Source organism: Dendropsophus ebraccatus, chromosome 7 (assembly GCF_027789765.1).
Source record: "Dendropsophus ebraccatus isolate aDenEbr1 chromosome 7, aDenEbr1.pat, whole genome shotgun sequence".
Classification (NCBI taxonomy): Eukaryota; Metazoa; Chordata; class Amphibia; order Anura; family Hylidae; genus Dendropsophus; species Dendropsophus ebraccatus.
The window spans coordinates 111,505,848-111,522,333 of NC_091460.1; the positions used below are offsets into that span (position 1 = coordinate 111,505,848).

Below are 16,486 nucleotides of genomic sequence, written 5' to 3' on the forward strand. Positions count from 1 at the left end.
TCTTTGGTTGCAGAGGCTGGAGAACAAAGGGATTAAAAAAAACAATCTGCTATTCCCCCCTGATGGTTTAGAGGGGTACTCTGGTGAACAAAACTGTTTTCAACATAAACTAGTCTGCACCTATAAAAATGTGTGAATTACTTATTTATTTACTACTTTTTCTATTAAATAGTATTATTTACTACTGTTAAAAAAATATCCAGTCTCCAATCTTCCAGTACTTATCAGCTGCTGTATGTTCTGCAGGAAGTGGTGTATTCTTTCCAGTCTGACACAGTGCTCTCTGCTGCCACCTCTGTCAATGTCAGGAACTATCCAGCAGTAGCAAATCTCCATAGAAAACTTCTCCTGCTCTGGACAGTTCCTGACATGGACAGAGGTGGCAGCAGAGAGCACTGTGTCAGAATGGAAAGAATACACCACTTCCTGCAGGACATACAGCAGCTGATAAATTCGAGAAGACTGGAGATTTTTTAATAAAAGTAAATTAGAAATTACAAACTTTCTAACAATTCATTTGAAAATAATTTTTTTTCAGCTGAGTTCCCCTTTAATAGAATCAGGCAGTTGACTTGCACCTAATGTGTGTTACCAGTTTTAACGGTAGCCCAGAATTAGATATAAAAAGTGCCTCGAGGGAATGTAGCATAAAGCAGTTTACAATAGTTACAGCTTCTCAGAGTGCTTGCCTTTGCCTGACTCCTTGTCATTTGTCATTCGGCAAGTACGCTCCATATTAGGGGATTGCCTGTAACCCTCTGAAGAACCCCAGCAGTACAATGATCTCATCAGAGGAAAGTGCATACCTACATAGATCAACCAATAATTCAGTATGGGCTTTACTGTAGTACTGACGTTAATATTCTAAGCCACTAAGAGACTAAACAGAAGACTAGATTTGCATTCATTCTCTTTATCCAAAAACAGATACAAGTAATAAAATGAAGACTGGTTTCAGTGGCAAAGAAAAATCTATTTAAGATTCTTTAAAAAACACACACACACACACACACACACACACACACAAACAGAAAGAGATATTGATTCAATCTAATAAGAATAATAAGAACGAAATAAAAAAATGTAGTATATTGATATTGATAATTCTCATACTATAAATGAATTCAAAATGTTGTATGATTAAAATGTTGTATGTATCCTTATTGTACTAATAATATGGTGACCCAATGCTTATTTATTTATTTATTTATTTCAAATTGAAGGGGTACCCAACTGCTTTTAAATCATCTGGTGTCCGAAAATTATATAGATTTGTAATTTACGCTAATTTAAAAATATCCCATCTTCCAGTACTTATCAGCTGCTGTATGTTCTGCATGAAGTGGTATATTCTTTCTAGTCTGACACAGTGCTCTCTGCTGCCACCACTGTTTGAGCAGTTGAACTGTTTGAGCAGTAGCAAATCCTCACAGAAAACATCTTCTATTCTGGGCAGTTCCTGATATGGACAGAGGTGGCAGCAGAGAGCACTGTGTCAGACTGGAAAGAATACACAGCTCTTATAGACACAGCTCTTATAGACTTATCACCGAAGTGCTGCAGAGCTATTTTACCAGGGATTGGAAGAAAACTAATAAAAGCAACCTGTATTATGCTATGTCAGTATTGGTTCTGTATCATTTACGATGATACAGTTTGCATATAGCATAGCCTGCATCTAACTATCAGCAGGTAAGTAGAAACTAACCTGCTGATATCTCCCTATAGGGAGATACCAGCAGATCAGTTTTCATGTGGCCATGGAAACTGACACTACATATGTGCATATATCTGTGCTGTCAGTTTCCAGATCACACAGGCAGTGCATACTTACCTTCTAAGCTGCTATGTGATCTGGCATCCCGCTTTCCGACTCTCCTGTCTTCAGGCTGCCCTGCCTCCTTCAGCTGTCAATCATTCTGGAGGAGGCGGCAGCCTGAAGGTACTGCTAGTGGCTAAAGCTGGACAGGAGAGCAAGAGAGCAGGATGTTGGATCACACAGCAGCGCAGATGGTAAGTATACACTACTTGTATAATCTGGAAATTGACAGCACAGGGATGTGCAGCCAATAACAATAAATTTTAAAGCAGGCTCAAAAGATGCGATCAGCTGCTACTACTATTGTGGTCGATTCATTATTGTGGGTGGCCCATTGATAACACTTTCCCTGTATTAGGAACCCTTGGCTCTGAAAGTCATAAAACTACTACGGCCATGTGAAGGAGGCTTATCTGGAAATTTAATAGAACACTAAAAACTACCCAGTGCATATTTAAGGGACTAACGTCTAAATTTGGTATAAATTCTCTATTTTATTTTTGGAAAATATTTCTTAACAAGTATAGGAGGAAAATATCTCAGAATGAATATGGCGATTGTAGAAAGCTAAAATAAGAGTTAAGTATTTCCTAACATGAAGCCTAATGTTTTATGTAATTCAAGAGGAGGAAAGCGATTATTAAGTGCGAGAAGGAGACCAAAAAAGGTCAGCAAGTTTTCAGTGGAAGACAGTGGGCTTGGGAACAGAATCTCAGTTTTTTCTGACCTAGTTAAAAGACATTTTTGTCTATTACCCATGGAGCAGACGCAATTACGTGACACGGACATTCTAATCCCACATGTTCAGCTGCATTCCCACATACTTCCTAAGCTTCAGCTCACAGTGCGTGCGTAATCGACAGTGGTTAAAGTCCTGACAGTATGATCTAAGTTATACACACAGGAGGCGACTTTTTCCTTGTACATAGCGTATGTACTATGCTGTAGTGTCATATTTTAGACTTTGTTATTCTATTAATATTTTAGAAATAAAATAGTTGAAATAGTCAATGCATAAGTCAAGTTTTAAATATGAACCACTTAGGGATAACTGGGCTGTCACTCTCATCTTTGGAGTGACAGCCTGCTCAGCCAATCAGTAACTGACAGAGATGGGGCAGTACTGCAGCCAGCGATTGCTGAGCAGGCTGTCACTCTTGCCAATCATTGGATGCTGTGCTGTCCCGTCTTAGGGCCCTATGACACGACCCGATATTGAAGCGAGCTAGCGTGCTTACTCTTCGTTGCCCGCAGGGAGGAGCGGGGGAAGGGGGGCTGTCTGAATGATACTCCGGGAGGTTCACTTCCTGGATAAAATGGTGATGTCACTTCCTGGATAACATGGTGATGTCATGACCCGACTCCCAGAGATGTGCGAGCTGTGGCTGCTGGAGAGGATGATGGCAGGGGGACACTGAGGGACACAGGGCACTGGAGGGACACTGAGCATCCCCCTGCCATTATCCTCTCCAGCAGCCACAGCTCGCACATCTCTGGGAGTCGGGTCGTGACATCACCATGTTATCCAGGAAGTGAAGCCTTGATGCAGTAGTAAGTGCAGGGAAAAAGCACTTTATAAGCATTTCCCATAATAAGTGTATATTGGTAATTTGTATAACTTTTGGAAGGGCAATACAATACTTAAATAAAAATTTTCACGGGACTTCTCCTTTAACCCCTACCCGCACAAGGACGTAACTGTACCCGCCGCGCGGCGACCCCGCTCTGAACCGCCGCGTTCCCGGGTGCAACATGTAGCCCAGTTGACAGCTGCATCTGAAGACTTACTGCAGCTGTTCCCTGGTGGTCTAGTGGGGAGATCACCCCCCGTGACGTTGTCACGGAGGAGCGATCTTCGTGTCTGGTGCCGGCCGGGGTCTGCGCCGTAATGGCGCTGATCCGGGCTCTGCATTCTATTGCTTTTGGCTGCAGCAGCCAAAAGCAATAGAACACTGATCTCATCGATCTATGCTGTATATCCTATACAGCATAGATCTCTATGAGAGATCAGTATGCGTATTATTAAGAAAAAGCCCCCTCGCCTAATAAAAGTTTGAATCACCCCCCTTTTCCCATGTTATAAATAAAAATAAATAAACATGTTTGCTATCGCCCCGTGCGTTATCGCCCGAACTATTAATTTATCACATTCCTGATCTCGCACGGTAAATGTCGTAAGAGTAAAAAGATCCCAAAGTGCAAAATTGTGCATTTTTGGTCGCATCAAATCCAGAAAATTTCTAATAAAAAGCGATGAAAAAGTTGCATATGCGCAATCAAGGTACCGATAGAAAGAACACTTCATGGCGCAAAAAATGACACCTCACACAGCCCCATAGACCAAAGGATAAAAGCGCTATAAGCCGGGGAATAGAGCGATTTTAAGGAACGTATATTTGTTAACAATGGTTTGAATTTTTTAGTCATGAAATAAAATAAAAGTTAAACATGTTACATATCGTTTTAATCGTACCGACTTGAGGAACATGTCAGTGTTTACATAGGACACACAGCGTAAAAACGAATCCTGACCAAAGAAAAAGAATTGCGGGTTTTTTTTTTCAATTTCACTGCGCATATAATTTTTTTCTAGTTTTGCTGCATATTTTATGCAAAAATTCAGCCTGTCATTGCAAAGTACAATTAGTGATGCAAAAAATAAGGGCTCATGTAGGTCTGTAGGTGTAAAAATGCAACTATGGCCTTTTAAGCACAAGGAGGAAAAAATGAAAACGCAAAAACCAAAACTAGCAGGTCCAGAAAGGGTTAAGAAAGACTGTACTAAACGCATTGGAGGGTGAGGTGTAGGGGATTTTTTGCATGTGGGTCTTGACTCCTCTGTATGTTTGTGGTCTGAACAAGGTTTAACAATTGGCAATGTAGCTGCTTCATGTGGGTAATACAAATTGCTCAGTACCTCATCTATTTTTTATGCACATAGCACTTTATTGTATAAATGACTCATGATTGGAGTCATTTTATTTATGATTATACCTGTTGTCCTAATGTGCTGTATTCAATTGAGACATCTCTGTACTATGCTATGGTCCCCTGTACCCTGTTTTTAAATGTCTTTTGTGTACATGTTGATTTTATGGAATACTTGGGTATGATGAATTAATAAAGTATTGGTGTTTTTTGTAAATAATTTTTTTCTTGGTATTCATTTTTGGAATAAGGTTTTTTTTTTTGTTTGTGGTTTAATTGTATATAAGTGCCCTTAGATTTTTGATTATTTAAATTAGAGACCCTAAAAATAGGTTTTGTGTAGAGCAAACAGCCAGCGTGGATTCAGAAAGGTGGTCATACACATTAGCTAGAAGTAAGTTAAAGGACAAGTGCCATGAAAAACTTTTTCCCAGTAATTGAAGCACATTACAAAGTTATATAACTCTGTAATATGCTTCAATCACCTATCTGCCTCCCTTCCCTGTCTTTCCCCCCCTCCACCCCCCACCAGGAAGTGTCCTAACTCACACAGACCTAATGACTAGAACGGCGGGTCTCAGAAAAGATCATCCCGGCTGGTACTGCAGTACAGGCCGGATGATCTCTAGCGGCGCTGAGTTCTGATGCGGGCGCATCCGTGTGTGCCCGCATCAGAACTCTCCACTGCACACTATGGAGCGTGCAGCTGGAGCCGCTCGCTCCATAGTGTGCACTGATATGTCAGTTTTCTACGCCGCCCCTAAGGATCCCAGCCGGATTGTATACCCTTTGTATACACTCTGGCCAGGATTCCCTCTGCCTGCAGCACAACGTAGGTTCCGTACCAATCACGGCCGTTACATATGTTGTGTGAACATGGCCTGATACTGTCTGCCCAGAACAGTAGCAAATCCCAATAGGAAACTTCTCCTGCTCTGGACAGTTCCTGTCACGGAAAGAGGTGGCAGCAGAGAGCACTGTGTCAGACTGAAAACAACAACAACACTTCCTGCATGATATACAGCACTTGATAAGTACTGGAAGTAACTAACAAATCTACATAACTTTCTGACACCAGATAAATTAAAAGAGATGTTTTTTTCTCGCTGGAATACCCCTTTTAAAAATGTACAACTAAGTAATGCTGAAATTATATACGTGACTTTGTTCATACACTGTTAGGCTATGTTCACACTATATATATTTTCTTAAAACTACGACTGTTGTTGTAACAGCGGCCGTGATTATAATGAAAATATACGTAACATTGCCGCCTACACATAGTACACATAGTATACACTTCGGCCGGGATCCCTAGCACCGTTGTGAGAAACGGACGCTGTTAGTGCAAACTCTAGAGCAAGCAGCTCCGGCCGCATGCTCCATAGTGTGCAATGGGGAGTTTTAATGCACGGATGCGCCCGCATCAGAACTCTGCGACGCTAAAGACCATCCGGCCGGTACTGCAGTACCGGCTGGGATGATCCTTTCTGAGACCGGCCGTTCCATGACCCGGCTGGGTCACGGAACAGCCGGTCTCTTACAAGGTCTGAACATGGTCCTACACTGCAACATATACACATTGTAACATTAAAAAAAATGCACTGCAGTTGTAAATGGATTTACACACTTTTCTACCTGATCCCCCAAAATTCACCTATTAATAAGAAAAGGACCAATATGCAATAGGGAATAATGAAAGAATATGTGAAGAAGGAATAGAGGAAACAGAATGTGAGAAGAAGGTTGCACAAACAGCTAATTGTTCTTCTTGTATATGTGATGCAAAAGGACAGACACATTGCAATAGGGTCAAAACCTCACACTGGTTTAGATGAAATTTTTAATTTCAAGATAGTCTTCTATGTTACCATAAGTAAACGTAAGTGAGATGACAGCATGCCTCAGTAAAATAAGGATGTGTGAAGGTCAGTGGGCTGATTTCTTGACTGTGACTCCACTGCAATGCTGTTATAATGATAGTATTTCTATGTGAAACAAAGCGCCCGGAATATAAATGAGTACTAGGCCCTTAATGAATAAAGAGAGACCTGTATGTTGAGGATGGACAGCACTAGTAAAAGAGACTTTTACGTGATGAATTCTTTCCTCCAGAATGCCATCTATTCAGATATGGAATCTCCAGAGAGACAACAGCACAAAGTAAGGGGGAGCTTGTCTTGCTGCTTGGGTCAAAGAGTCAGACGGAGCCATCATGGACAATGAGTGGGGCTACAATAGGCAGAACTGTACCATGCAAGTTACAGCATCCAGGAATATTAGCTGATACAACTTTAACCACTTTTAACAAACCAATGATCTATTATTGTAACTATACCAATACCTTATTATTGCTTTCTACAGAAGAATATCTATTAAATGTACCCATTTTATCCTTCATGGTGAAAAGTAAAGGAAATCTACAAATATAGACAAGGACAGTCCCTAACTTGGAACAGAGCAGAACCTGGTGATGGAAGAATAACCCTCCCAATCATCTAAGTGAATCTTTCAGTATTCCAGTGAGGTGTCATATGATGGGAACTGTCTGTGAGATAAATTCTGTATGTAAGTGAAGGGACATAAGGATTTAGAATCTTATATATTTAGGAGGAAAAAACTTGTAAGCAATTTGTGTGTTTTCCAGCTCTAAATTATTATGATCTACAGTCAAATTCTGAGTGATACTTTAACCCCGTAAGGACCGGGCCTGACATGACCTTAAGGACCGGGCCAATTCTAACTTTTGCGTTTTCGTTTTTTCCTCCTCGTCTTCTAAGACCCATAACTCTTTTATTTTTCTACCTACAGGGCCATGTGGCCTTGTTTTTTTCAGGAAAAGGTGTACTTTGTATTGGCATCTTTCAATCCGCCATAAAATGAATGACAAAACGCCCAAAATATCATTTATGGGGTGAATTTGGGTCAGAAAATGTGATTTCGCAAATTTTGGGGGGTTCTGTGCTTACGTAATGCACTTTACGGTAAAACTGGCATTTTTTTTATTCTATAGGTCAGTCTGAACACAGCGATATGCATTGTTACTAGGTTTTCTAACGTTTTACTATTTTTATTAGCAGTAAAACTTATTTTTTTTTTGAAAATAGGTGTATTTATTTTAAATAGCGCATTTTATTTTGTCACCCACGTGGTTGTATGGGGCGTCGTTTTTTGCGCCACAATCTCTAGTTTTTAATAGTGACATTTTTTTTAGATCAGACGTATTGATCACTTTTATTAATTTTTTTTTTTTACATAAAATGCAATTTTAAAAAAGCAATCCCTGCGTTTTTTTACCGCTTTTTGTTCACGCCATTCACCGTGCGGGAACAATATTGTTTTATTTTAATAGGTAGGACGATTATGCACACTACGGTATATTATATTTTAATTAACTTTATTTTTTTCGGTTTTATGTATAAAATGGGAAGGGGGGTGATTTTCCACTTTTATTGGAAGAGGGGCTATGGGGCATTCTTAAAAAATTTTATTGATTTTTTTTTTTTTTTACACTTTTGAAGTCCCTTAGGGGAATTTTACATTAATACATTGGATTACATTCACTGATCACTGCTATGCCATAGCATAGCAGGGATCAGTGTTATCTGTGATCTTCTGATAGAGCCTGCCTGTGGCCTGTGGCATACTGTGGCCTGTGGCAGATCAGAAGATCGGACTGCACAGAGGTAAGAAGTATAACCCTGGCAGTCAGGCAGTGTGATCGGGACCCCTGCAGACACGTTGCGGGTTCCCGATTAGTAAGTGACAGGATCGCGGTCGCCTGCCATTGAGGGTGAGGGCCTGGCTGCAGATAGCCTAGCTGGCTCAGCTCGTGAGCCCACTCCATAGCCGGGGACCGGCGTGCATTTACGCTGTCCTGCCTTAAGGCCCAGGCAGCGGGGGCGTAAATTACACCCGTGGTCCTTAAGGCGTTAATATATTCATCCACTTAAAAGTACAACTAATATATCATTATATAACAATGGATGTTGTAAAAAGAATACAGTGAAACCTTGGATTATGAGCATAATTCATTCTGGGAACATGCTTGTAACCCAAATCACACATGTAAATCATGCTTGTTACCCATATCATGCAAATTTTCCCCTAAGGGAATTAGTTCCATAACCCATAAATAGGGTAAGTATGATCCATTGTTAGAAGGAGGAGAAGATCCACAGCGTCCAAAAAAAGTTTTGTTGTCTTTATTATGAGGCATATAAAAAGTTACAAAAGATAAAAACGTAGGCCTACATGTTTCGGGGAAACACACCCCCTTGATCACGGCAGTACAGACTTTCACAGAATCACAGGTATATATGCCAAACATTTAGATGCAGTGGGGAAGGGAACGCCCCGTGGGTGGGTGTGTTTACGTATGTGATTAGACACAATTGCTAAATGCTGGACATAACACATGACTACTAGTGTGCACAATGCATATCAGACAGATGAGAGAAACATGAAAAAAAAAAAAAAAAAAAAACACGTTTAAAAAAACAAACGTTTCAAAAAACAAAACGTGTTGTTTTTTTTTTTTTTCATGCTTCTCTCATCTGTCTGATATGCATTGTGCACACTAGTAGTCATGTGTTATGTCCAGCATTTAGCAATTGTGTCTAATCACATACGTAAACACACCCACCCACGGGGCGTTCCCTTCCCCACTGCATCTAAATGTTTGGCATATATACCTGTGATTCTGTGAAAGTCTGTACTGCTGTGATCAAGGGGGTGTGTTTCCCCGAAACATGTAGGCCTACGTTTTTATCTTTTGTAACTTTTTATATGCCTCATAATAAAGACAACAAAACTTTTTTTGGACGCTGTGGATCTTCTCCTCCTTCTTACTATTATCACCGGGTGCGGCCCGCTACTACTCCACTTGCTCCTGCCTGAACGTCCACCATCACACAACAAACCACCTATGGTGAGCTGAGTTTTTTCTTTGTTCATGATGATCCATTGTTCCATGAGGGATTTGTTCCACAACCCATAAATAAGGTAGGTAAGAGATTCTGTATCAATAAAGAACACTGTACCAGTAAAGAAGGGGTTAATCTCCCTCTACACACAACTCCCCAGGTGGCTGCAAACCTGCTGGTACTAGTGCCGGCTGCCTGGAGCAGCTATCGTTGATGGGGTTCAGAGGAACACAGCACTGATATGGACTAGCACCAGAGGAGAGCTGGAAGGCATCTGATCACAGGCAGAGTAGATGAAGTAGCAGTGGGTTACAATGAGAGGGCTTTCTACCCAATACAGTACCTGGATAGGGGCACAGGGGGGCGCGTATAACCAAATCTTTTCTTGTTGGCGCTATACAAATAAATATTATTATTTATTATTATTATTATTATTATTATTATTTACCGAGTTACAAATTTTTAAAAATTGTTAGCTTGTCTTGATAATACTCTCAAACCAAGTTACTTGTAAGGTTTCACTGTATATTTACATGAGAATATAGAGCAGAAATGTAATGCAGTGCAAATGGCTAAAATGTACTGATACCTTATGGGAACAAATGCTGAGTTTTACAAGGTTATAGTAACAGTATATACATAAGTCTGTATCCGTATGTTAACTGTAACAATATAGATTGAATGTATGAGGGGTCTGCACCAAAAATCACTCACAAAGTACAGCAAAGCATAAAGTCTGATGTGAAATCTTCGTTTCAATAGTTTTTATTGAAGAATTTTTTTGAAATACGAATAGTTACAAAACAAGTATTCAAGACATCACATTACAGAAGTATCGAATGATAATTCCATTTTAGGACATGTAAAGTCTCTAGGGTCCTAGTATTTTTCCAAAGTGTTATACCACTTACCATTCACACTGTGTTTGGGAAAATACTAGGACTGTAGAGACCTTACATGTCCTTCTAAAATGGAATTATCATTCGATACTTGTGTAATGTGATGTCTTAAAAAAAAAAAACTTTAATAAAAACTATTGAAACAATAAGTGACATCTTATAAAAAGTATACAATACATGGACCTCACATACCTGACTTCTTTTTTCATCAGCAGGGGAGGACCTCGATCTCCTATGCAGAGGAACAGGTTGTGACAAGTTCTGAGCCAAATCTTCAGCTGATGTGGCTCTATCAGACTTTCGCTCTCTTGAAAGCTCAAAAAATTCTGTTGGTTTTGAAGCTGTCACTTCTGTCGGTAGGACTGTTGGGATATCTCTGAGCTCATTTTTGGATCTACTTTCAAACCTAAATCGTTGCTGGACAAAAGAACTGGTACGAGCCCTGCTCTCTGGATAGTCGCTCTTCTTCTCCAAACCTTCTAAATCAAACAATCCTGTCAGACCAGGGGGAAGTGTTGAAGATACGCGCCCTGTTTTAGATAGATTTGAATCCCTAGTGCGGAATATATTGTGCTCCTGAAGGGAAGTCATACTAGATGTAGAGGAAACACTTTGATTGTCCATTAAGCTCCCTGAAAAGTAAGTACTCTGGGACCTTTCTTTTAAGAATCCAGGTTCCTGGGATGAAGGCCTCCGACCAGTTTTACGCTCTATATAATCTGCAAGGGCATTTTGCTGAAGCTGCTTGAGCTCTGGTTTAGACAGGTTAACAGTAGAGCAGGCTTTGCCATCCCTCTCAAACAATCTACGTCTATCTGCCACTGACTGTTCCATTAAGCTGATGTGTTGTCCCCTTTTTTGAATGCTCGTAGTTGATAACTCAGTGTCGGATGCTCCAACCTCATTCATCTTTTCTGGCTCTGAATAGGAGCGCTTTTTCTGCTCTGTGGTCAAACGCCTTCTTGCCCCAATTCGAGCTACTTGGTGTGGTGCACCTTTTCCTTCTTGACTTTGAGATTCTTGATTCTTCAAAAAGTTGTCTGTAGGTGTAATACTGTGTCTTTCTTTTGGGGCATGTGGGGACACAGAAGACTTACTATATACAATGGCTGATGTAGGTCTCTTTGCACTTCTCTCTGGCTTCTTGTATTGCGGTGGGCTAATTTCTAAATCTCTTCTTCTATAAGATGTTGCTTCTAAGACTTTAGACTGTGCATCTTTGATACTGTTCCTGTAAGCCCTGTTAAAGCCCAGAGTGTCCTGTGAAGCATTCTGCCAGTGGTCTTCTTTATTTGGCATTGTTTGAGAATCAACTGTTCTTTTATCACTGTCTGGCAAGACTTGCAAAACACACTGCTCATTATTAGTCTCCTGCATTTTATCCGCCTGACTCTCTACTGTTGTTTTCTGAGCATCCCCTAATTTTACACTGTAGAGACTTCCGGCTGTTTTTAACAGCTGAGTCCCAGTAACCTTATCACTAGCTTGGGAACTGGAAGATCTACGAGATTCTACTCCTGGGATATGATCCTGTGAATTAAACCTACTCCTTATGTCTTCAATGCTGTTCACAGATGCCCTGTTGCTTGTTCCTCTTGGACTTTGTGCAGAATGCTGGCCGTAAGTACTTCCGAAGGAAGCTGGAGACTTTTGACTTTCATGTTCACGTTGTTCAATTTTGCAAATCTTTTCTAAAACCGAAGTCCGTTGCTTAACATCTGTACTGGGTATTGGGTTACTGACAATTTGATTGCTACCTGAATGTAATCTCCTTCTGGTATAGTCAACAGAATTATTTTGAGAAGGAGATAAAGGCTCATTTGATGAACTGGTATAGGACATCACTGAGCTGTCAACATCTTCAATGTGCTTTGTAAAACTTCCGCTTTCTAATTTGCTTTTATAAGGAGTCATAAGTGGAGAATGCCTTTCATCCAATTTGCTATCGAATGAAGATCCAGTACTGTATAATCCACAATCTTTATTTGCTTCGGTGCTGTTATTAGTTCTACATGATTCCATACTTGTAGCGGCACAGAACACCTCTGTCTTATTTTGGTTGTGATTCCACTCGTAATGAAACACAGGCCCAGAATGTCTCTTCTTTTCAGTATTACTCAGTTCCTGTGCGTTTTTTCTACAATCGGTTTTAAATTGGTGATCATCTTTAATGGCTGGTTGATTTAATCTTGAAGGTGACATTTTATTCTCATTGCTTTGCGGAGAACCAGTTTGATGCTCAGGACTAACTGAAAAGTGGAGTTTATAGTGTGCAAAATCTGTAGGTCCATCTGCTACTTTTTTATCATTTCTATTGGGCTTGCCTGCTGACAAAGTAGAACTGTTATGGACATTTTGACTAGTTTGTGAAAAAGAAACTCCTTTACCGCCAGAGGATGCCCCTTCTTTGGCCAGTGCTGGGTAAAGTCTTCCATTATTATTCTTCAGTGGTTGTGGAGCATGTGCAAAATGTGGTTCTGGAGATGGAACAAGATATTTTCCTGTAGGAAGCATAGGTTGCCCAGGCTGAGGGATCTGTGAATACGTTTGCTTGGGTTTCATTAAGGGGCTACACTCTGGACTCTTTTCCATCACAGTATGTAATTGTCCTTCCCCATACATTGGTTTCTGCTGTTGAATTGTACTGCAAGCCATAGGTGTTCCCGTTCCCTTGGAATGTATTCGAAAAGACTTTTGCTGGTCCAAGCTAGACCAAGAACTTGGTCTTTCATGATGTTTTGCCACTGCATAGCTGTCACTCCGAGTGGGTGGCATAGGAGGACCCTTTTCTGTTATATCACTCTCGGACAAAAATCTGTTGTGGTCTAACCTACCCATAGGACCACCACTGTTCTTGGAGAACCCACTTGAAGATCTGGCTCGCTGTTTGACAAGTGATGAATTGACCTCATATTCTTCTGACACTCCGCGCTGAGAATCATAGACAGTCTTTATATACCTTATATCTGCATGCTTTATTCCATCTTGCAAGTTTCCTCGAGAAAGCATACTTTCCATAGAGTAAGATCTCTCCTTGCAGAACATAATGGGGTGGTATTCTGGAATACTGGAGTTAGTGGAAAATGAGCTGTAAGCTGAGTCTCTTTTGGTGTGCAGATGACTAAGTTGATCTATGGAGTTGGTAGACTTGGCTGGAGAAAGATGACAAGGATGATATGAAGATGATGTGTGCTCCAGGCTTTCCATGCTACCCCTTGAGCTGTAGTGGTCAGGGCTCCGTCTTAAGTACCCATGTTCATAGTTGGAGAGATCACTTGCAGATGAACTAAAGGAAAAAAAAGAACACAGGGAAAAATCTTACTGTTTGCAAGAAACATTCAAATGAGCTTATAAATAAACTTCCAGATGAAATGTTTAGGTTATGGGAGGAACGGAAGAGAAACCTTATTTGGACCTTGCTCTGTTCCCTGCCAGCTGTCATTCCTGCATATTAGAAGTCATTGTGTGTGGCTGCTGTGCTCATTCTTCTAATCACGCAGCACTGTCAGGATTACACAGAAAAGCACAGGCATGGTCGGAATCATTTCACATTGGTAACCTATTCATCGGTACTGGTCAAACTGGTCACAAACATTAGAAAACCACAATAGGATAGTGGGAACATGAAAGAGTCCAAGTAAAGAATACGCCGCATATGTATGTTTTACTTCTTCTCTTTTTATGGAGTTGAAAGTTTTCCCTGGCAATCTTCCTGGAAACTAGAAGCATTAGAGGCATTTGTTTGCTATGAGAAATCTAAACAGACAAGATGGAAAGGCAAGAAGTAAAAGAAACACTCAAAGATGACTGTTAAAATGTCAGAAATGGATTAGAAAGCTGAGGGATAACTTTCTTAAAGGGTTTCCAGCCTTAATCTAATTATGGCCTATCCACAGTATAGGCCATCCACAGATAATCTGTGGGGTGCCGACACCCTGCTGATCAGCTGATCTGCCCCACCAGGGTGCCTGAAATATACAGTGTACAAGAGTCAGAAGTGCCTGGTCCATACAGTGTTTGTAGTAGTGGTCCTGGGTAACTGCAGAACAGCTGGATTTTTCAATGTTGAAGATACCCAGCTCCACCACTACATACGGTTTGCTGAGCCTTGACCTATGACTCCCATATAGCATTCATTTCCGATGCCATAGATAGAGTTTGTAAATATCTCTGCGCCAATGGGTTGCACTAGCTCTTATTTCCTATGGCGATGGAGCATGTGGGAGAATCCCAGGATTCAAGGGTGTTTATTTAGAAACACTAGAAAAACAACTTTTTAGTTCCTTAAAATCTTCTTGTATTATTTCATATCAATAAAACTTTCAGTCATGTCCTTAATCATGGCTCTAAAAAATATATATATACTGTATGTACAGTATATAGGCATTACACTTACTGTAAAAACAGAATGTAAATCAGTAAGGCAGGTAGATAATAAAAACAATAATATAGCAAGAGACGCCCCAAAAAAAAAAAAAAAAAAATTTGGTTTAGTAGTGTGGGGGTCTCATGCCATATTATTGTTTTTATTATCTACTTTGATTACTCATTTACATTCAGTTTTTATTGAATGTGTAATTCCTATATAAATGTTTTAGAGCCATGAGTAAAGAGGATGTACCATCAGGTACACTCTCTTTAAAATTACACATGTTACCACATACTGGCTACCGGGTCGGGGGTGAAGCAATGGAGGCGGGCCGGCCCGCCCCCAATGGGAGGAAATCCCTGCCCCTCCATGATACGGCTCTATTAGAATCAATAGAGCTGTGTCATGAAGGGGCGGGGGTTTGCTCTCACTGGGGGCAGGCCGGCCCGCCTACAGTGCTTCACCCCCCCCGGCCGGGTAACCATGCCGCGGTTCAAAAAAAAAGACAGCGGCACCGGCTTCCCCGTGCCGGTGCCGTTCCATTTAAGTGTAATTTTAAAGAGAGTGTACCTGATGGTACATCCTCTTTAAGGGCCTCACTGTCTGAAATGCATTGGTTTTAATGATATGAAAAGATAAAAGAGGTTTCTGGCTTTGCCCCTTCCAACAATTGGAATTGAAAAATAAATTTGATACCATATAATATCCTGTTATGTAATTGTGCAAATATCAGATGTTTGCGGTTCTAACTTGAGATGGCAGAAAAAGGCTCGGGCAAATTTCATGTATGTAGAGTTACGGGTCAGCTAAGGAAAGCCTGCAAAGGACATTTACACTGAGATGTCAAAAAACACCAGGGGAGAAGTGTCCTTCCTACAGCACTTGACAAAACCTGGGTTTCTTGTTTCAACATATAACGGTTCTTTCTGAACCATCATAACTTGAGACCAGATAAAATACAATGCTACAGACAGTCAGGATCTGCGACACATGTGAATTACTAGATGATTGACCAATAAAAGTGGACATTTTACAGGAAAACCCTCAGTATTACTGAGGTGCATGCACTGGTTGGCTGTCTACTGGCCCCTCTCTACAGTACAGTGTGATACTACATGTCATGTGCTGCTATTTCCCCTTAAATTTTCATTTTTTTTTCCCATTTGGGGGCCTTCAGAACCAAACCCAGTATCCCATAGAGTTTTGGTACTTAAGGTACAATAATTTCAACAAACAATGGTCTTCCTGGAACCAATTAATATTGTAACTTTAGGGACCACTGTATATATATCTACACTACCGTTCAAAAGTTTGGGGCCACATTGAAATATCCTTATTTTTGAAGGAAAAGCACTGTACTTTTTAATGAAGATAACTTTAAAATAGTCCTAACTTTAAAGAAATACACTCTATACATTGCTAATGTGGTAAATGACTATTCTAGCTGCAAATGTCTGGCTTTTGGTGCAATATCTACATAGGTGTATAGAGGCCCATTTCCAGCAGCTATCACTCCAGTGTTCTAATGGTACAATGTGTTTTGCTC

General features: G+C 40.5%; 1 protein-coding gene across 3 annotated transcripts in view; it reads right to left on the reverse strand.

Moving 5' to 3' along the window:
• Positions 1-16,486, reverse strand: part of SHROOM3 (shroom family member 3) — a 155,392-nt gene that overhangs the window by 21,988 nt on the left and 116,918 nt on the right. For all 3 annotated transcript variants that reach the window (XM_069978173.1, XM_069978175.1, XM_069978174.1), the window contains one exon: positions 10,764-13,857. In XM_069978173.1, the coding sequence (XP_069834274.1) occupies positions 10,764-13,857 (3,094 nt within the window). The remainder of the gene's footprint in view (positions 1-10,763; positions 13,858-16,486) is intronic.